General features: G+C 44.3%; 9 protein-coding genes across 9 annotated transcripts; 6 read left to right on the forward strand and 3 right to left on the reverse strand.

Annotated features, from left to right (window-relative positions):
* Nucleotides 1–1,314: 1,314 nt before the first annotated feature.
* On the reverse strand, nucleotides 1,315–2,317 carry BDB00DRAFT_789488 (uncharacterized protein; the record flags this gene model as incomplete). The annotated part of the gene is made up of 5 exons (XM_053120878.1): nucleotides 1,315–1,439; nucleotides 1,491–1,513; nucleotides 1,916–2,015; nucleotides 2,046–2,136; nucleotides 2,198–2,317. The coding sequence occupies 5 exons, from the start codon at nucleotides 2,315–2,317 to the stop codon at nucleotides 1,315–1,317; spliced, it is 459 nt and encodes a 152-aa protein (XP_052977762.1).
* Nucleotides 2,318–2,502: 185 nt separating this feature from the next.
* BDB00DRAFT_832504 (uncharacterized protein) lies at nucleotides 2,503–3,014 on the forward strand (the record flags this gene model as incomplete). The annotated part of the gene is made up of 2 exons (XM_053124207.1): nucleotides 2,503–2,555; nucleotides 2,627–3,014. The coding sequence occupies 2 exons, from the start codon at nucleotides 2,503–2,505 to the stop codon at nucleotides 3,012–3,014; spliced, it is 441 nt and encodes a 146-aa protein (XP_052977763.1).
* Nucleotides 2,891–3,227, forward strand: BDB00DRAFT_484987 (uncharacterized protein). The gene has a single exon (XM_053117562.1). The coding sequence runs from the start codon at nucleotides 3,011–3,013 to the stop codon at nucleotides 3,188–3,190; it is 180 nt and encodes a 59-aa protein (XP_052977764.1). The 5' UTR covers nucleotides 2,891–3,010; the 3' UTR covers nucleotides 3,191–3,227.
* A 134-nt stretch (nucleotides 3,228–3,361) lies between these two features.
* On the forward strand, nucleotides 3,362–7,028 carry BDB00DRAFT_832506 (MCM2/3/5 family-domain-containing protein). Its single transcript, XM_053124208.1, has 9 exons — nucleotides 3,362–3,686; nucleotides 3,829–4,099; nucleotides 4,190–4,364; nucleotides 4,437–4,864; nucleotides 4,928–5,062; nucleotides 5,152–5,343; nucleotides 5,458–5,819; nucleotides 5,959–6,592; nucleotides 6,715–7,028. Exons 1-9 carry the CDS (start codon nucleotides 3,514–3,516, stop codon nucleotides 6,928–6,930), a joined length of 2,586 nt encoding a protein of 861 aa, XP_052977765.1. The 5' UTR covers nucleotides 3,362–3,513; the 3' UTR covers nucleotides 6,931–7,028.
* BDB00DRAFT_832509 (uncharacterized protein) lies at nucleotides 7,008–8,456 on the reverse strand. The gene is made up of 6 exons (XM_053124209.1): nucleotides 8,327–8,456; nucleotides 8,190–8,267; nucleotides 7,983–8,129; nucleotides 7,643–7,904; nucleotides 7,397–7,536; nucleotides 7,008–7,317 (listed from the first exon to the last, which is right to left on the reverse strand). The coding sequence occupies exons 1-6, from the start codon at nucleotides 8,411–8,413 to the stop codon at nucleotides 7,207–7,209; spliced, it is 825 nt and encodes a 274-aa protein (XP_052977766.1). The 5' UTR covers nucleotides 8,414–8,456; the 3' UTR covers nucleotides 7,008–7,206.
* On the reverse strand, nucleotides 8,183–9,498 carry BDB00DRAFT_485068 (uncharacterized protein). Its single transcript, XM_053117563.1, has 2 exons — nucleotides 8,327–9,498; nucleotides 8,183–8,267 (listed from the first exon to the last, which is right to left on the reverse strand). The coding sequence occupies exon 1, from the start codon at nucleotides 9,377–9,379 to the stop codon at nucleotides 8,540–8,542; it is 840 nt and encodes a 279-aa protein (XP_052977767.1). The 5' UTR covers nucleotides 9,380–9,498; the 3' UTR covers nucleotides 8,183–8,267; nucleotides 8,327–8,539.
* Nucleotides 9,499–9,597: 99 nt separating this feature from the next.
* Nucleotides 9,598–12,496, forward strand: BDB00DRAFT_832515 (interferon-related developmental regulator-domain-containing protein). The gene is made up of 8 exons (XM_053124210.1): nucleotides 9,598–10,281; nucleotides 10,389–10,668; nucleotides 10,790–11,034; nucleotides 11,102–11,213; nucleotides 11,413–11,644; nucleotides 11,786–11,850; nucleotides 11,973–12,352; nucleotides 12,458–12,496. Exons 1-7 carry the CDS (start codon nucleotides 10,055–10,057, stop codon nucleotides 12,165–12,167), a joined length of 1,356 nt encoding a protein of 451 aa, XP_052977768.1. The 5' UTR covers nucleotides 9,598–10,054; the 3' UTR covers nucleotides 12,168–12,352; nucleotides 12,458–12,496.
* A 1,835-nt stretch (nucleotides 12,497–14,331) lies between these two features.
* BDB00DRAFT_485207 (uncharacterized protein) lies at nucleotides 14,332–17,321 on the forward strand. The gene is made up of 8 exons (XM_053117565.1): nucleotides 14,332–14,566; nucleotides 14,690–14,894; nucleotides 15,039–15,193; nucleotides 15,278–15,557; nucleotides 15,670–15,894; nucleotides 15,996–16,349; nucleotides 16,485–17,041; nucleotides 17,134–17,321. Exons 1-8 carry the CDS (start codon nucleotides 14,459–14,461, stop codon nucleotides 17,287–17,289), a joined length of 2,040 nt encoding a protein of 679 aa, XP_052977769.1. The 5' UTR covers nucleotides 14,332–14,458; the 3' UTR covers nucleotides 17,290–17,321.
* Nucleotides 17,322–17,332: 11 nt separating this feature from the next.
* On the forward strand, nucleotides 17,333–18,524 carry BDB00DRAFT_485187 (uncharacterized protein). The gene is made up of 3 exons (XM_053117564.1): nucleotides 17,333–17,732; nucleotides 17,943–17,975; nucleotides 18,045–18,524. Exons 1-3 carry the CDS (start codon nucleotides 17,454–17,456, stop codon nucleotides 18,309–18,311), a joined length of 579 nt encoding a protein of 192 aa, XP_052977770.1. The 5' UTR covers nucleotides 17,333–17,453; the 3' UTR covers nucleotides 18,312–18,524.
* The last annotated feature ends 325 nt before the right edge of the window (nucleotides 18,525–18,849 follow it).

Genomic DNA, 18,849 nt, shown 5'->3' on the forward strand with positions numbered 1-18,849 from the left:
ATTTGTCTTTTAAGGTTACTGTCATTCGTAGGCTAATGAACCCAAGGCAAACAGAAACTTGCCGTGCACATATGATACGCACAGATCAATAATAATACATAGACTTGCATAAAATTGGTGGCCGGTCCATATTACTAATACGCGAGATGACCGGTTCCACTTTACTAAGGTATGTAGCACAAAGACATGTCATTCGTTTGATGAGCAGTCAACAAGAAGAAACATAAGTTGGAGAAGCTTTTTTTTGGATATATCAACATTAAAGAGATCAGTAGGATGACACGACAAAAGGGCTATATCGCTAATCATTTCTTTTTTTTCTTTGTGTATGTACTGTATGCATGTTTGATTGCTGCTGTAGGTGTTATCGTGATAGTATATGTACGACGTACATCGGATTTATACTCGCGCGAAAAACAGACCAGCATAATCATCGGAGTGATCTATCAAGAAAATTTTGAAGGAAATGATGACTGCTGCTACGTACAGTATACACCGTTGATTACAATGATACTCATGCAACGACGTGAGAGAGAGAGGGGGGGTGGGTGGTATTGTGTTGCGCGCACGCATAATACTTGGTTGACGTACGACAACTCCACAAAATAGACTGTGTACAGTGTAGACGTTGAAGGTTTGTACATGTGAAACAAGTTACACCAGCTGTCACCGATCGCGCGAGCGAACGATGGGTAGTCGAGAAAGAAAGAGAGAGAGAGAGAGAGAGAGAGAGAGAGGGTTAGCGCGGTAAGACTGTATCAACAGCGATCTATTTCCTCTTAATCTCTTGTTAATATCGCCGACGAGACGTTCCACATGTTGCAACGTAAAATGAACAATTTAAAACGGTGTCTTTCCATGCGTTCGCACGCGCGAGGGGGGACGAAGCAGAATCTACCACGATACGAAGTCTAACTGTGATCTAGGAAACTCAATGCTTTTCCCTTTTTCCTCTTTGGCTTTGAACACTGCTCCTTTCCCTATTCGAACGATTTCACAGTACGGGTGGTTGGATGGTGGAGTGAGCGCTATTTGTGACACATGGCTGCTGTGTGGATGATATAGAGTGGGTTGTGTACGACGTCCGAAAGCACCGGCTGTATGGATAACCTTCCTCCCCCCCCCTTTGTATGTGTGCTCCAGAGCCTGCTGCTCCTGGCTGCTGTCTCCCCAAGAAAAACCCATTCGTTGGATCGAGTCATGTCCATAATAGGTCCTGTACTACTTCCACTATCTTATTCTCAAAATCACGCCAGGTCTTTGAAAATGACTCACAAGTAAACAGCGTTATCATCCATCTTAGTGTGAGGCTGTCTATACTTTTAAAAGAAACGATGATGGACGGGGAGAAGTATCTTTTCCATCTGCAAATTCAGCCTGCCTCCTTGCAACCTTCTTCTTCTTGTTCTTCTTCTTGCTACACTTAACGTTTGCTAAGCCTAAAAGTATAACTTTTTTTTTTCATGATACCTCCTTTTAAATTTTCTTACGTGGTATATCGGCCAGGTGTACACTGCATGTTCAAAACAGTAAGGCCCATGCTGCGCATTTGCTCTATGGACATTAGAGGTAGGGACCCCACATTAAACCCCCGAATACCGTTCTGGTCGCGCGAAAGCTGATCTATCTCTCGGTCTCCCTCACACACTCGCACGCACACACCAGTCTCGCGCGCAAGCCAAAACGAGCGGGCGGTAACAAACAGAGAGAGAGAGAGAGAGAGAGAGAGGGTGCGTGCGTAATAGAGAGAGAAAGACAGAGACAGAGTGAATGAGGGACTGACAAAAAGAGAGAAACACAACACACATCATGTGGGGAGACCGAGCAAACGTTTATTTTTAAAAGATGAAACCCCATTTTACTCTTCTTCTCTTTCTTTCTCTTTCTCTCTTTTCCCTCTACTTCTCTCTTTTACTTTTCTTCTTCTTGACTTCTTTGCTCTGTTACTGCTAGTACTACCGCCGCTTTTCTGTATGCGGGCTTGAATGATGCACGGACTTGTTGCGCAAACCTCACTTTTGCCGATTTCATCAGACGAAACTTACTTTCTGTCACTACTGTCGAGCCCCACGTTTTACATTCCACCTCCTGCTGTGGCTGCTGAGCAAGAACAACAACAACAACAACATGAACATGCTTGTCAGCAACAACAACAACAACATATCCAACCACAAGTGCAGCACAGTCCGTTCCTTACTACTTTTGCTGTTGCGCAGCAATCATCAACACCATCACAGAATTTTGTCATTGATGGGTTAACGCCAATGTCTTCTTCTTTGCACTCATCATCCTCCTCGTCGCCACCGTCACCACCCATCAATGTACCCTCGCTGACATCATCGTCGTCGTCGTCATCTTCTTCTCCTCCAGTAGTATTCACAACCAAGCCACCAAGAATCAAGAAAAAAGCACCATTACCCTATGCATCCAACCTGCTCAACCTATGCTTCACCAACACACCAGCAGCAACAATGAACAATTCATATTCTAATAGTAAAACCAATGAAAGAAGGGCAAGGAGGAAGCACCCATCTACCACTACTGCTATCACAACTGTCACCGAGCGCAACCAAAGTCAATCCAGCAAAAGTGACAATGAATATGATCTTGACGTTGATAGTGGTAGTATCACCACCAAAACCACTTTTACTACTACTACTACTACTACTGCTCCTACTAAAAGCAATAGTAGTCATCATCATCATCATCCACGCTATCAATGTGATTTTGAAGGTTGTAACAAAATGTTTACACGGCCGTACAATTTAAAATCACACAAACGAACACATACAGCGGAACGACCTTATTCTTGTCCTCATTGTCCAAAACGTTTTGCTCGTCAACATGATCGGAATAGACATGCCAAGCTACACACGGGAGTCAAGGCCTATGTGTGCCACCATTGTAACAAGGCGTTTGCTCGACAAGATGCATTGAGTCGCCACCAACGACCTAGTGGAGGACAGGGACTATGTTGCAGTAACAGTACCGGTAACGGCTATTCAACAACATGATCATCCCCTTGATCCTTTATCTTTTTAAAAATCATAGCTCCATCACAGTATATCATACCCTTTTCCTTTCTCTTTTATGTAATATTATCTTCCTCTTGTTTTTGTATGAAACTTATGGTTGTATGTATGACTCCTTTTATGATAATAATAATTACCTGCCACCACTCCCTTTATGAATTTCATGTTTTCGGGCGTTACTAGATATTTGATTGGCTGTCAAATTTGACTGTCAACTAAAAAAAAAAAAAGTTTGTACGCCAAAAAAAACGAGGCGCGAAAAACGCGTCCGTTTTTTTTTGGTTTTTGGTTCCTTTTTTTTTTCTTTTAAACCTATAAAATGGTAAGAACTCTTTACGATTTTCAAAAGATTTTTATAATCCTCCCCAAATCTTTAACTTTTTTTTTTACTCCCTTGCCCTTTTAGTCTCAATCCGATAATCGTAAACGTAGAAGAGATAGTTTCAGCAACCGTCCTAGCGATCTGGGCGCGGATTCACCCATGCCAATGACCGATTTGGCTCAGTCAGAAATCCCACCTTCATCGCCACAACCTTTTTTCTCTGAAGTGGACGTGCGTCAAGACGAAATTGAGGATGACGACCAAGACATTGTCAGACACAATGATTCTGACGACGACGACGGTGAAGATTTGTTTGGTCAAAACATGGAACAGTAAGTTGGTTTTTTTTTCCTTGTTATTACAATCTACCTACGTAGCTGTTGTACCTGGAAACAGTACAACACACAAAAAAAAAAAAACTTGTGACGGACAAGTAAAAACTCATGAAAAAAAATTACACGTTAACACTATTAGGGATTATGTACGAAACCCTGAACTGGATCGCTATGAAAATCGCGGCATTGATGACGAAGAATACGACCCTGTTGACTTGGCCACGCGTAATCGCGTCGATGCTCAACTTGGACGACGTGATGCTGAGATTCGACGCCGTGAGGGTCGCATTGCTGGTGCTTTTCTGGACGGTTTGGACGACGAAGAGGGTGATCAGCCCTTGTTGACAGCTAGACCTCGTAGACGACACAACTATGATATGGACGATATGAATGATTTGGATGATTCTGTGGTGAGTGTGTCCTTTTATTTTTAATATTTTTGAAACGTATACATGTATCATTTCCCCCTTTGATGTTAACCGCGTTTGATTTATATATAGCCTGAAATGTCAATGGAGGATCTTCGTAACGTGAAGAATGCCACAATTGGTGAATGGGTCAGTTTGGAAGCACCTCGACGCGCTGCAAAGAGAGAGTTCAAGAACTTTTTGCAAACGTACGTCGATGAAAACGGTACTTCTGTGTACGGTGAACGTATCCGAGATATGGGTGAACGTAAGTTATATACCCAAAAAAACAAACAAGATTACTTGTACATAGGATAACAAATTTTTGAGGATCATTTAGGTAACCGTGAATCATTCGAGGTGAACTATGAACAACTCACTCAAAGCAAGCCTGTCTTGGCCTACTTTTTGGCCAACTCACCTATTGCCATGTTGAAAATCTTTGATGAAGTTGCATTGGAAGTCACGTTGCTGCAGTTCCCTGAATACGAGCGCATTCATCGTGAAATCCATATCCGTATCACAGACTTGCCCACCATCAACACGCTTCGTGAGCTGCGTCAGAGTCAGTTGAATTGTCTTGTCCGTGTCTCTGGTGTCGTCACCCGTCGAACGGGCGTCTTCCCTCAACTAAAGTGGGTCAAGTACAACTGCGGTAAATGTAACGAGCTCTTGGGTCCTTTCTATCAAGATATCCACAATGAAATCAAGATCCGTACTTGTCCCAGCTGTCAGAGCAAGGGTCCTTTCATTGTCAACATGGAACAGGTAAAAGAAAGAGAGAAAATCGTTTGAATTTTTTTTTTTCTGACATGTGTTGAAATTTACTAGACGGTGTACAGAAACTATCAAAAATTGACTATTCAAGAAAGTCCCGGCACTGTTCCTCCTGGTCGTCTTCCTCGTCACAGAGAGGTCATTTGCTTGTGGGATTTGATTGATCAAGCTAAACCGGGTGAAGAAATTGTAAGTTTGAAAGAAGGGAGTGATGGTAAACGATTGGATGAGGGTGTTACTAGAAAAAAGACTTCTGACTTGTAGTTAACACTCTATAGGAAGTGATTGGTGTCTATCGCAACAACTTTGATGCTTCGCTGAGCACCAAGAACGGTTTCCCCGTCTTTGCAACCATCATTGAAGCCAACTATATCAACAAGAAGGAGGATATGTTTGCTGCATACAGACTTACGGATGATGACAAAAAGATTATTCACGAGATGGGCAAGGACAAGCGTATTGGTCGCAAGGTATGTTTTGTTGCTAATGGGAGGGTGGGAGAACTTGAATTATCCGAAAGATGGAACCGGGGGAGATCATTAACCGCGCGTGCCGTTGGTTCTATGGGGTGGTTTACCATATAGATCATGAAGAGCATTGCTCCTTCCATCTACGGTCACGAGGATATCAAGCGTGCCATTGCGCTGGCTCTCTTTGGTGGTGTGCCCAAGAACATCCAAGGCAAGCATCAGATCCGTGGTGATGCTAATATCTTGATGCTGGGTGATCCTGGTACGGCCAAGTCGCAGTTCCTGAAATATGTCGAAAAGACTGCGCATCGAGCTGTGTTCACAACGGGTCAGGGTGCCAGTGCCGTTGGTTTGACTGCATCCGTGCATAAGGATCCCATCACGCGCGAATGGACCCTTGAAGGTGGTGCTCTTGTCTTGGCTGACCGTGGTGTTTGTCTGATTGATGAGTTTGACAAAATGAATGATTCCGACAGGTAAAAAAAAAAAAGATTACACTGTCCTTTTGTTTTTTTTGGATCTCCTGAGATGTTTTGATATGCATAAGTACAAGTCAACTTAAAAAAACGGCTCTCGGATCCATGATGAACCTAAAAAACAACAACAACCCTATAGAACTTCCATTCACGAAGCCATGGAACAACAATCGATTTCCATATCCAAAGCTGGTATTGTCACCACACTACAGGCACGATGCTCAGTGATTGCCGCCGCCAATCCTATCCGCGGCCGTTACAATGCCTCGATTCCATTCTCACAAAACGTTGAATTGACCGAACCCATCCTGTCACGTTTCGACGTGCTGTGCGTTGTCAAGGACAGTGTCGAACCTGAACAGGATCACCTTTTGGCAACCAATGTGATCAGCAGCCACATCCGCTCGCATCCCAAATTCGACGGTCAACTCGACGTGGCAAAGCCGACGGACGAAGATCCAGAAATCATCCCCCAAGACATTTTACGCAAATACATCATGTATGCACGTGATCAGATACAGCCTAAACTTCATCAGGTCGATGAGGCCAAGCTTGCACAGCTCTATTCAGAACTTCGCCGAGAGTCGTTGGCAAGCGGCAGTATCCCGATTACCGTACGTCATTTGGAGTCCATGGTGCGATTAGCCGAGGCACATGCAAAGATGCATTTGCGTGAATACGTGCGTTCGGATGATGTGGATATGGCAATCAAGGTGACGCTTGACAGTTTCATCAGTGCTCAAAAGTTCAGCATGATGACAGCACTGAGAAAGGTAAAGCTACTGTTGTTGTTTTTTCACACACTCATATAAAATAATTGTTGTTGAGTTACATACATACTTACTAACAACAACAACAACAACAACAACAACAACAAATGCATGTGAAACAACAGAGATTCCGACGATACACCACAAACACACAAGATCGCGAGGAGTTGTTACTTGCCACGCTGAACTCGATTTGCCGAGAAAAACGTCGTTTGTACCAGCTGCGACGTCAGCAACTGCCTGAAGAAGCCAAGGTGGATGTCGAAGATCTTGAAAGCAGGGTAAGTCATCGTGGGTTGTTGTGTATCCATGTCATATGGTGTAATGTGGGTCTTCATTGACGTGTGTTTCTTCTACTACTAGGCACGTGGAATGCAAATCTACGACATCCAGCCCTTCCTCAACTCATCCCTCTTCCAACGCCAGCACTATACATACGATCCTGAACAACGCGTTATCATCAAGCGCTATTAATTTGCCTCCTTTTTCTCTCCAAACACATACACACACACACACACATTTCCTCCTCTCTCGCTCTTTTTCATTTTAATCTGTAACATAATACAAAGTTTTTTTTTATATACATACGCAATTTCATTTCTCAAATTATTATGGGGTTATTCGATTTTTACATGTTGATCCAGTAGTTGTGCTACCATCGCGGATGCTTCGGCAGGGAAAAGGAGTTTGGACAGCGTCTTGATCTGCTTGAGCGTATGGACATCCTCCTACAACATGCAACCCACCGCACCCCCACCTCAAACATTTGAGTTTTATTTTAATTTTGAGTTCTTCTTTTATCCTTACCTCTGTTGTCATTGTTTGGTCACTTGTCTGAGAGACCGCGTGATTCACAACAGCACTACTAGCGGAAGATGTCTCTGCAGCTTCTTCTTCTTCTTGTGCTGCTGTTGCCTCCTCAGTTGCTGCTGTTGCTTGAGCTTTATCTATAAATGTGAAATTAAAAAATTTTATGTTATGGCGATCAGAAAAGAAAGTTTCATCTTTTTCCCGCACACAGTGATGCATAAAGAAACCTTAAAGACATTTTACCTCTTTCAGTTTGAAGGTTTTGACATTCTGCTCGTTTCCGATCGACACGTGTTTTCAAGGACGCGAGTTCCTGCTCAAACGCTCTTTTCTTTTGTTGTAGATTGTGTAAGGGTTGGAATGACAATGATGAGGGCCGTTGCTGTTGCTGCTGCTGCTGCTGCTGCTGCTGTGGGTGTTTTCGTTGTCTTTTTCGTTGATGTTCCTGTTCCTGCGGTCCGATCTGTTCTTCCAATGCCTTGATATGTGTATTTTGTTCCTCTACCTAGTGGATTGTTGTTTGTGAGAATTATTACGCACACCATAGACCCCTTTGAGACGCGAACGCGTGTATTTTTTTTACCTTGGACTCCCACACGTGTACTTCCTTCTCAAGTGCTTTGATGCTGGCATCGGCTCGTGTTAACAAGGCCTCGATTTCGGGCAAGCGCTTACTGTAAAGTTCACTCTGTGCGTAGCGAATGTCCTGGACAGGAATGACTTCTGAATGCTACCCATTTATTGTGTGAGTGACCTCTAATAAAAAAAGCATTACACATTGGCATCGTACCACTTCAAATTGTGTCACTCTATGTAACCGATTGTAGCCTTGTGTCGATGTATTTAGGAGATTAACCGATGCTGCGAGCTTATACACATGTTTTTAGAATCAATTGTAAAGGAGGCTGTAATGTTTGCTAGTTTTACCTTTTGCACAGTTTCTTCTAGACATGAACTAGCACCTTGCAAATGGTCAATGTAAGTATACGGTTTGCGCCATTCCGTTTGTTCCATAAGCAACTTTTTATTTATGTAATGCTTGAAATAAGGGGGGGGGGGGCTGGGAGTGTTCAGTTTCAAAAGAGAGCAAGAGTTGTTCACTGAGGGCAGTTTGGGGGGGAGGGAGGTTTAAGAAGAAATTCAATGCTGTTGTTGTTGTTCAGTTTCATAGGCAATTATCTCTTTCAGCTGGGCAACCAAATCGGGATATGGATCCAACTGATTGTATATTTTCATCTCCCACACATCATCCGGCAATGCAGCGGAAGGAGCCGCAAACAGCGTGTCTGTGAACCTCTGGTACGCACCGTCATCCTTGCTGTGGTGATTCCGCAGGCTGTTTTGACAGTTGACAAAGAACTGTGGATAGTGCGTCGGGAAATCTTTGAGTTTATCGGGTTGCTGGCGGATGCGAGTGATGTCGACATGATCAAACTCCTCGTCCGCTCGTCGCTGGTGCTCTGGTGCTGGCGAATGCGGTAATAGGAGTAGATCCACTGCTGTTTCTGCTGTTTCTGGTGGCGTATCATCATGGGGTATATAGCCGACCAGGTCGCGGAATTGTTGTAGTAGCGAAGGGACGGGCTGCAATGCCTTGGATATGCGAGCCATCCATTCGACATCGTCCAGCTGTTGTCGAGCAACGTACAGGGTGTTTTCAAAGCGCGGCCAGTCTGTAAACAAGTGTGAGCGCAGGGTGTTGAAGAGCGGGGCATTGTGGGCGACCAGGTGTCGCATTTCAGTGTCACGGTCCAGCAGTGAGACACAGATGGTGTCTGGCACTGCGTGTGCTGCAATGTCGATGGATCGGGTCGGTGAAAGCAGCGCTTCTTCCACGAGGGTCATTGTTGATGGTGTGGTTGGCGCAGGCAGATTGCTCAAGTCAAACGACACGGATGGTTTGCGGTGCTGTACTCCTCCTCCTCCTCCTGCTTCTTCTTCTTCTGCTTGTGGTGGCGGTGTGAGTGGTGCTTTGGTCATGGTTTCTTACTTGTTCTTCTTTGGTGGAAAAAGTGGGGGAAGGTGTGTGTGCGTGTGTGTGTGTGTGAAGAGAAAGAGAGAAAGAGGGAGAGAGAAAGAGGGAGAGAGAAAAAAGGGCGGGAAACAGAGAAGGGTAATTGAATTATCTGGTGATCGCGAAAATAACAATACTACAGCCTGGGTGTGGTTGTTTTGGGCATTAATGGGGAAGGGGTTGTTGCTTGGTGGTGGTGGTGGTGGTGACACCCTAAAAAAAACACACAAATTTCTGTTTGATTTCTCACGCGTTCGGGCCCCACCACGCGCATGCTCTCTCCTTCTCTCCTCTCTCTCTCTCTCTCTTTTCGTGTTAATGTGTACCCGCACTCCCACACGCTTGTTCAGTTGACTTGACGATACTTCTTTGCACCATTCAATGCACTGTAAATTACGATTTGAGTTGGAATTTGGAATGAACCCAAAACAAGTATTAAAAAGCCTTGTATAAACCAAAACACTTTTACGTCATTCAAAATGGAAATGGCTTGCACCTGCTATACATGCTAGACCGCTGTTATTGTCCGTTATTTTTATTTTAGTTCTTTCAGTTTCTATCTCTCTGTCTCTCTCTCTCTCTCTTTACCCTCTTTTTTTTTACTTTACAAATCCTTAATTCATAAAAAAAAAAGAAAAAAAATGCCACGCAATTTAGCCAAAAAAGCAGGCAAACAACAGACTCGAATGGCAGCATTAGACAAACTGGGTACACCAGCGTCGAGTCGTGCAGGATCTGAAGACGAAGCTGACGATTCCCTTTCTGAAATCTCTGCTATCTCTGCTGCTGCTGCTGCTGCTGACGAAGAAACACTTGTCGACGACCAACTACGCCACTGTGTGGATGATTTAGGTGAAAAACGTACTAGGTATTATAAACGTATATCTACCAAAAAAAAAAAAAAAAAAAGATGGCATGTAATTTTATAGAAAGACCACCACTGAGATAATAGTTTATTACAATATGTACATGCAGTGTACGAGAGGCAGCATTGACCAAATTGGATCGTTTATTGGCACGGTATTACTGTGGAGATTTTTTCGAATCGAATCCATCCAGTCAAGAAGCCATGTTACAGCTTCTGGTGAGATCGCTTAGAAAACCAGGCAGTACTTTGGAAGCGATTCTCGCAGCCAAGGGAATTGGACTGGTGTTTATCAATGACGGGGATGAGCAAGAAGAGCTGTTTGGCATGGTATTGTCACTGTTGAAGAATACTATCACGGATGCATTGGATGTGCGGTTAAAACATCAGGTAGGTCCTTATCTTTAGTTTCGTGCCCCGCAATAAAAGGGGACCCTGCTGCCCAGTTTGTTGCACATGCATTACATGATGACACATTGACCTATCTTTGAAAATAACGATACATGTGTAGTGCATTGAAACACTTGCATTGATTACGTTGATCGCCGCCTCAAATGCGGATACCAGAGGCGGCCTCGATTATTTCTTCAAAATTCTAATCTCGAATGGTGAAAGCCTTCAACCCGATGAAAAGCTAAAGCAAGGTGCTATGGATGAGCTTTTGTGCACCAGCTTACGTGCCTATGGTCTCTTATACGCGGCCCTGTTTGGTGACGGACGCGGAACCTGGGAGGATGCATGGGATGAATCGCAAGGGTAAAAACAACAGAGATATTCACGTGGTCCTTCAATCGATCTAATAGAACGCATGCTTTTGTTATAGAGTAATGCCGGCTCATATAGACTTTTTGGAATCTACATCTAAAGAAAACCGCGTCGCTGCCGGAGAAAACGTTGCATTGATGTTCGATTGTGTTCAGGTGTCGCACAAGCATGTAAGATCTCAACAACAATGACAACAGCAACTCAATAGATCCCCTCCCCCCTCTTCCCTTGTTTTATCATTGTTATTGCTCTTCGGGAGGGCATTATTGCTATCCCTTGGCTGTCACAAGTCTTCTTCATCGGACAATGACCCATTCCTGTACATTCCGAGTAAGAGATCATACTTATATTTTTTTACTACCAAAATAGGCTCAAGAGATGAGCGAGTTTGAAGTAGAAGACAAGCCAGAATACGAAGAAATAGACGATTTGGTAGATATGCTCCAACGACTTTCTACAGACAGCAATCGACGGGTCAACAAACAAGATCGCAAAGAGCAAAAGAGTGCGTTCCGTGATATCATACGTAGTGTGGAAGAAGGCAGTCGACCTAAGCAAAAACTCAAGATTGGTGGCCAGAACATGTTGTTCCGGGGCTGGGGTAAGTGATGTGCTATGCTTTAGGCTTGGTTTTGCGTGTAGTCAAAACAAGTGTGGTGATCAACAAAGGGTTGGGGGGGATGCTCTATGTGATGATGCTAACTTGTAAATAAACTCGTGTGTGTGTGTGGCATTTGTCAAGCCCGCATCATTATGCTTGCAGCATTCCGAAGCTTCTTAGGAGCAGGCCTTGCACAGCATCTTCAAGTAAGTAGCCGGCATGAGAAAAAAAAACAAGAAAGAGGCATATGCACTTTAAACATACATGTCACATTTTTATATAAAAAAAAGTTGTACTCATGTCGCACATCATACTTTCCATATTGCAGGAGAACGAGTTACTGGAAAATGTATTAGCGAGTGGGATCAGCAATGGTACTGCATCAGAAGATGAAGAGAGTGAGTCAGAAGAAGAAGAAGAGGCTGGTGAGGGATTCGAGATGGAAGATGACATGTCCTTGTCAAAGTCTGCAGCAAGTAAACGTGAGCGTGCTAGACGGCTCAAGAGGTCAAAGAAGTTATAGTAAAAAAAAAAAAACTTGCGGCACGACAGTTATTTTATTGTTATTATTGTTATTAGCACGAACTATTAATATTATTACAACGCTTATTGTTTGAATGCTTAATCGTGTGGCAACAGCCTACTTGTAAACATATCAAAAAGAAGAGAGAGAAGCCGGACATCAGGGCAAATTTTGGGCTTTTTCAACTAAAAAGAAGAAAAATGTAACGGGTCAATCCACAAAAGTCAATATTGCAGACTCACGGTCATCGGGACAATGTCCCGCAGGTTCCGAGCGAACAAAATACATACGCCAAATGCGAAAAACCTTACTTGGGGAGACAGCATCAGAGTTTACTATAGAAATGAAAGAGAGAGAGAGAGAGAGAGAGAGAGAGAGTTTAATCATGGCGCCCAAAGTTGTATTGTGAAAACTTCACTCATGGATGATTATTACAGATGAGCAAGCAGCAGTAGCTACTAGTCTAATAGCAACGTCGGGCGGCGGCGTTTCGGCATGCGACCCGATAAGAGTTGAAAAGGGGGTCAGAGAGGGGAAAGGGTGGGGGGAGGATAGCGTCATCAACGCAACATCAACATCATCATCATCACTGGGCCTCTTTCTCTTTCCAACCAACGCGATCATCCATCCATCCATCCTTCTCTCTCCCCCCCCCTTTTATTGACCAGTGCACAAAGAAATGCGAAAAATCGGCTTGTCCGTAACGTAGCCCAAACATAGATCACTTCCGAGCCAGCCAGTTTAGCCAGCCAAGTTAGCCAGCCAAACAAGCAGCAATAAGCCAAAATCTCTTTTGCCTGCTTTTTGCTTCTCCCTCGTCGTCGTCGTCTCTCTCTCTCTCTCTCTCTCCGTGTATGGTTACACTGTTGAGCGAGGCATGCATTTGCCACAGCTTTGTTCTCCAAAACAAATAATGCAAGCGCATCCCTCATCATTGCCTCCTACATTGCCCTTATATCACGGTAGCAACCCTCTCCCCTTTTCTCTCTTCTTCTCTTCTTATTCTTCTACTTCTCATCGCTAGGCAAATAATAAAAAGGGAATCTTTCTTTTTCTTTTCTTTTCTTTCTTTTTTAAATTACTATTACTGCTATTGTTACCATCGTTACAATTCCATGGCACCCACTACCCTCAAGGTAAATTAAGCACACCCCCGTATCATAGAAACGGGTTGCTAGACAACCTCAATAGACTCGTTCGCTAGCAGCCAACCATGTAAAGAACGAGAGATTGAGAGAAATTACTCACATGTGCACTGGGGGGTTTGGCGATGGTTCGGTTTTTGTGCTGCTTATGCAAATGTAGGGATATGAATCAGCCCTTCGCGAATTGGGGTATACACACAACTGGAAGCTCGTAAAGGACGAGCTGCCAAACGTACAAGAGCACCGTTGCCCGAATGGGGCTGCAGACGAGCTGTCCGAGCTCTATCATGCACTCGCAGAGAACACAAAGCGGCCATTGGTAACTCGTCCTTTCGTATTATTGTATACTCAATGGATTTTGATAAAGAAAAAAAAAAGAAACTAACAACCAAAACACACAGTGCCAAAGCGTGGATATCATCATTCCTAATGATCACGGGCATCGTAAGTTACTTGGGACGCCATATATATATAAAGAAGAAAGATCAAAGAGGACGACCACTCCTTATTCTTTAATTCACCACCTATCCAACTCATGCAAAATCCTCTTTTTTTTTTTTTTTTTGGTTGCTTTATTAAGGCGACCAAGTCCGGTTTAAGCAATTTTTCGAGGTGCTTGGAGCACCGTGCACAGAGCAGCATCCCAGCTTCCTCGATACAGCCACCGCAAAGACCGATTCAGAATGTCTTGCCGAAATCAACACTCTCCAGGTTGGAGCATATTTTTTCAATCTTTTCATTCTGTCAAAACGAAAAAAAGTGGAATGCATATATTAACGTATCACTTGTTTCTGCTTTTTACTTGTCCTGCGCCATTCTCACCAACCCCAAAAATCTACGACAACAAACAAACAACATCATCATCATTATGATTACGCCTATCGCTGTTATAATAACTATTTTTGTATCATTGTCCTCATCCATTGTCATTGACGCATTTGTCGACTACTACGACTACAGTACGAAGAGGATCACGAAAAACGTCACTATCATATTGCCGAATTCCTCAAAACTGAACGGTCGTATGTCAAGACACTACGGGCAAGTGTGGAGGTGATTGCACGCAAGCTGAACCCACAGACACGGGAATGGCAGGGCGAGCAGCCCATCATTGATCGTTTCGAGCACAAGAAATTGTTTTTGAATATGGAAGAGATTCTGGAAACAAACGAACGTTTCATGTCTGATCTTGAAAAGTGTAACGGTGGTGCCGCAGACGGCGGCGTGTGCTTTGGCGAAGTTTGTGCGAGTCATGTAAGTGTTGGATTTTTTTTTTTTTTTTTGCTTCCGTTGTGTGTAACCCAATCAATCTCCCCCCACCCCACATACTCCCTTCGGGGCACAATCACAGACTACTTATCCTTTCGGACCTAATAGATTGTCAACTTTGAATGCTACCGATACTACGCTCTGAATTATTCGTTTGCCCACAACCTCCACCTCACGCTGTCAAAGAACAACGGCGCCTATCGCAGGTCTCTGGACATCTGCTACAAGGACAGTCGTTTCTTGAATCGCAGTATGATTGAACTCTTGTCGGAACCAGTCCAACGCATCACCCGCTATACAATGATGATTAAAGGTAACACAAGGAAAGAAAAGAGGATTTCCACCCCCCAAACCTCATTTTCACCCCTTCACTCCACATGTGTGTGTTGTATTTGTGGCTAACTCGCTGTCTTGTTACTATGGTCACTAACTACAAATCTTTTCGCTCTTGACACAGCCATCTTGAACCACACATCGCCACAACATCGTGATTATATGCCATTGACGCGTGCGTACGTCAAAGCATGCGGTATTGCAAGCATGGCCGATGATGATGCCACTAAACTGGCGACCACGTGTCATGTCCTTCAGCAGTCTGTCAAGAATGCCCCTGTAAGTAACAACTGTTTTATTAACAGGTTCTTTGATCTCTCTCAACTAACGCGCGCCCGTATATATATTTGTCCCCAACAACAGTGTAGCTTGGTGAACCAGAACCGCTCCTTCATTGCCCACTTGGATGCCGACGAGATCCATCGTGTCAAAGGCAAACCAAAGCGACCAGTGACCCTGTTTTTGTTTGCGGATAAACTCATGATTGCCGAGCGACCCAACTATTCGTGCAGAGGCATTGACTTATGTGACAATGGCAAAAGTCAGGATAGCTTCCCGATGTGGAACCTGAAAAGAGACCCAATGTTAAAGTTTAGAGGATGGATCGACATTGAACAGGTTCAAATCTTTGAAGGCGCGCCAGGTAAAAAAAAAACAGTAGTTCTCAACCTAAATTTCGTTGTCTCTCTCTCTCTCTATCTATCTATCACACCTCACCTAACCAAGAGGAACCCTATCACATTGTTTGGATTCAGATTCTCCCAATTCGTTTGTATTGTTTGCATCCGATACTCAGAAGCAAGAGTATAGCCGTGGTCGTGGCCCCGCCCCTACAACCGAGTCCCATGAAGATTATTTCCGCAGAGGCCTTCGTTTGTTCTCTGTGGCGTCTCATGATGACAATGACCAAGAGAGTTTGCAGCGTACAGCCGAATTTGTCAATGATTTTCAAAAGGCCCAAGCGCTTGCTAAGCGATATGGTAAGAACGATTGGGGTGTGGGGGGTGTGGTACCCTCTTTCGCTTCATGTAGTACTCAGCCGTAGTAAACAAGATGATACTGATAACATACAACATCTCAGGTCCGAATGACCAGTCGTACCACCGACTATGGTGTGAATCCAACGTGTACAGCAACATTTACGATACAACAAGTTACACGCATGCAAACTATAAGCATAACATTGCCGTTGTATATGTGGAAGAAGAAACATCGGTGAACCTCCGGCCGCTATTCCGTGGTGGTAGTACTGCGCCATGGATCGTGGCGTTGGTGTTGCAAGCTGCGGGTCGGCAAGGTTTCCGATATCACATTTGGAGCAAGATCCCCTTACACCCAGACCGTGAGATCCTCGAAAGCATTCCATTGGCTCCAAAGCAAGTGAATGTTGATGGCAAACCGAACCATATCTTTGGATGTGTATTTTGGAACAATGGTAAAGAGCCATCCACTTCGTCGACCCGTCCTCGCTATTTGCCACTCTACACTACGCTATTTTTAAGTTTTCTGATGCTCTTATCATCTACTGACATGACGCAACCCCTCTTTTTTTTTTTTAAAAATTCCACAGTGTTCTTGTGCGAACGACACCTACGAGCATCGGATGTCTACACGCACGCCCATCGTGAGGAGCTAGAAGTCAAACCGAGAAGCCGGTCCCGGTCACGATCCCTCACTCGCTCCACCAGCATTCCTACCCTGCCAGGCTGGCTTGGCGGCAATAGCAGCCAACGGTCACGCTCCATGTCTCCTTCACGCGGTGCTGTCAAACCTGCATCATCACGTTCTTCGCCCATCCACGGTGGAGCAGCAGCAGGTGGCAAATTGTCATTTAGCAAAAAGTCCACCCGGTCCCGCTCTAGCAGCATGACATCCAGTTCATCCTCGGGCAATACTCTGGCTAGAAGCTTGACGAAATCAACCTCGTCGTCAACCACAGCAACAGCAACATTGCTTGATCATTATCAACCTTATCAGCAGCAAAAGCAGAAGCAGCAAATGACAATAGCAAGACCGACTAGCAAGATGATGCAGCGCAAGAGTTTGCCACCTTCGTTGTGTCCGCCTTCGGAACCCATTTTGCCGCGACCTATGGTTTCTAGTCCACAAGAGGATCTCGACCTTGCAGTAAGTCTAGCATGACTCTAAGAAAAAAGATCAAAGCAGTAGCCAGGAACTAGTAAATAGTGATAATGAATGTTGACTTGCAATGTATTCAGAATTCACGACCTTCCAGCCGAAGCAGCACCCGATCATCCACATCCTTTAATCACGCGTTTGCCAATGGCCCATTCTCAAATTCGGTTTCGCTGGCGAGCCATAGCACCCGAAGCTCACTGAGCCTGGAAGATTTGGAAATGGCAAAGGTAATATAAAGAAATACGCCCTTTTTTTTAAAAAAAAAAAAACTTTGATGATGTGCCCTCCTTTGTTTACTGATCTTCTTGACAACAACAACAACAACAACGATTTGCTCCTGCAGCATTCACCATCACCCCCACCACCACCACCCTCCTCAACAACAACATCAGCATCCAGAATGTTCCCCGAGACAAGCGATGATGTTGCGCGCAAACTTCAGCAATTGTTAGGCACATCCATGAACAACAACAGTAGTAGCAGCAGCAAGAGAACATCACGGCAGGTTCCGTTTAAGCCTCGCGACGAACGGCCCAATGGATTTGTGGTATCGTCTGTTGGCAACGGCATCAATAATAATGATGCGTCTAGCGGAGGCGCTTGCCGTAGCACCCAAGTCATGGACAAATGCCGCATGCTTACTGAGCAAATGACCCAGCTGACAGCGTCGGTACAATCGGTAAGGAACAACAAGTGTTTCACTTTGTTTTTATTTTACGCCATGTTTTACGCCATGTATACATGCACACACACAAACAGTTACTTTTCGAGCCCTTTCCCCCCCCCTACCCCCACCTCCTCGCCCCGAAGCACCGACCCCAACTCCAGGGCTTAGTATGATGACCCTTCGGCTTCGGCTAACACAAAACTTTCATTATGTGTAATATAGCGAGCGGCACACGATTCCGGATATGATGTCCGTGTAAGTATAGATTGAAGAATGATAATTTTCTTTGTGTTTTTAGATCTAATATGGCTTTTATGTATATAGCGCTTCAATAGCAACGAGTTGGAAGAAATCAAATTGTCACTGGGCCATTATCGCAACGAACGACGTGCGTCGCAGTCTCCTCCACCGCCTACCTCCCAACCACCTACAACAACAACAACAACAACACATGCTGCTACAGCCTTCGATCCCGAGAGCTTCTTGGCACGCAAGATCAAGCAGGCTCACGCAGAACGCGACTTTTTGGATCGCTCGACAACTGATTTCAAAAGTCGTGTGCTTGCCGAGTTTGGTCGTCAACAACTGTAAAAGCAAACCCCCTTCCACCTCTCTATCAATCTTCTCCCAAGTGTCCTGACATTTCATCACACTTGCACGTCAAACCTTACCACCTCCAGCACGCACATTTTCTTTTTATATTATTATTGTCATCATTATTCCCATATACAACCATCGACTTCATCGTCATATGCCAATCACCCCTCACAAAAAAAAAGCTCACTTTATGTTGTAGATATCACTTCACTCAGAGACATACGCAACCTTAAAAACGTTCATTTCCAATATCCTATCCTATCCCCCCCTCTCTCCATCTACCTTTGTACAAAATCCCTTCTTTGCTCGTATTTGTTTCTCTGCTCTAACAAGTCTCCAGTTCCCTTTTATTATTATCGTCTTTTGTAGTTCTTCCATATACCCCCTCTCCCCCGCAGTTCTGTACAAAACAATTTTATTTATGCGCACCCACACAAAACACAACACATATCTCTCTCTCTCTCTCTCTCTCTCTCTTTGTATGATCTTTTTTTACAAGAAAAGAAAAAGAAAAATAAACATCTATTAATAC

The sequence above is a fragment of the Zychaea mexicana genome (genome assembly GCF_025766255.1).
Source record: "Zychaea mexicana strain RSA 1403 chromosome Unknown BDB00scaffold_57, whole genome shotgun sequence".
NCBI classification, from domain to species: Eukaryota; Fungi; Mucoromycota; class Mucoromycetes; order Mucorales; family Lichtheimiaceae; genus Zychaea; species Zychaea mexicana.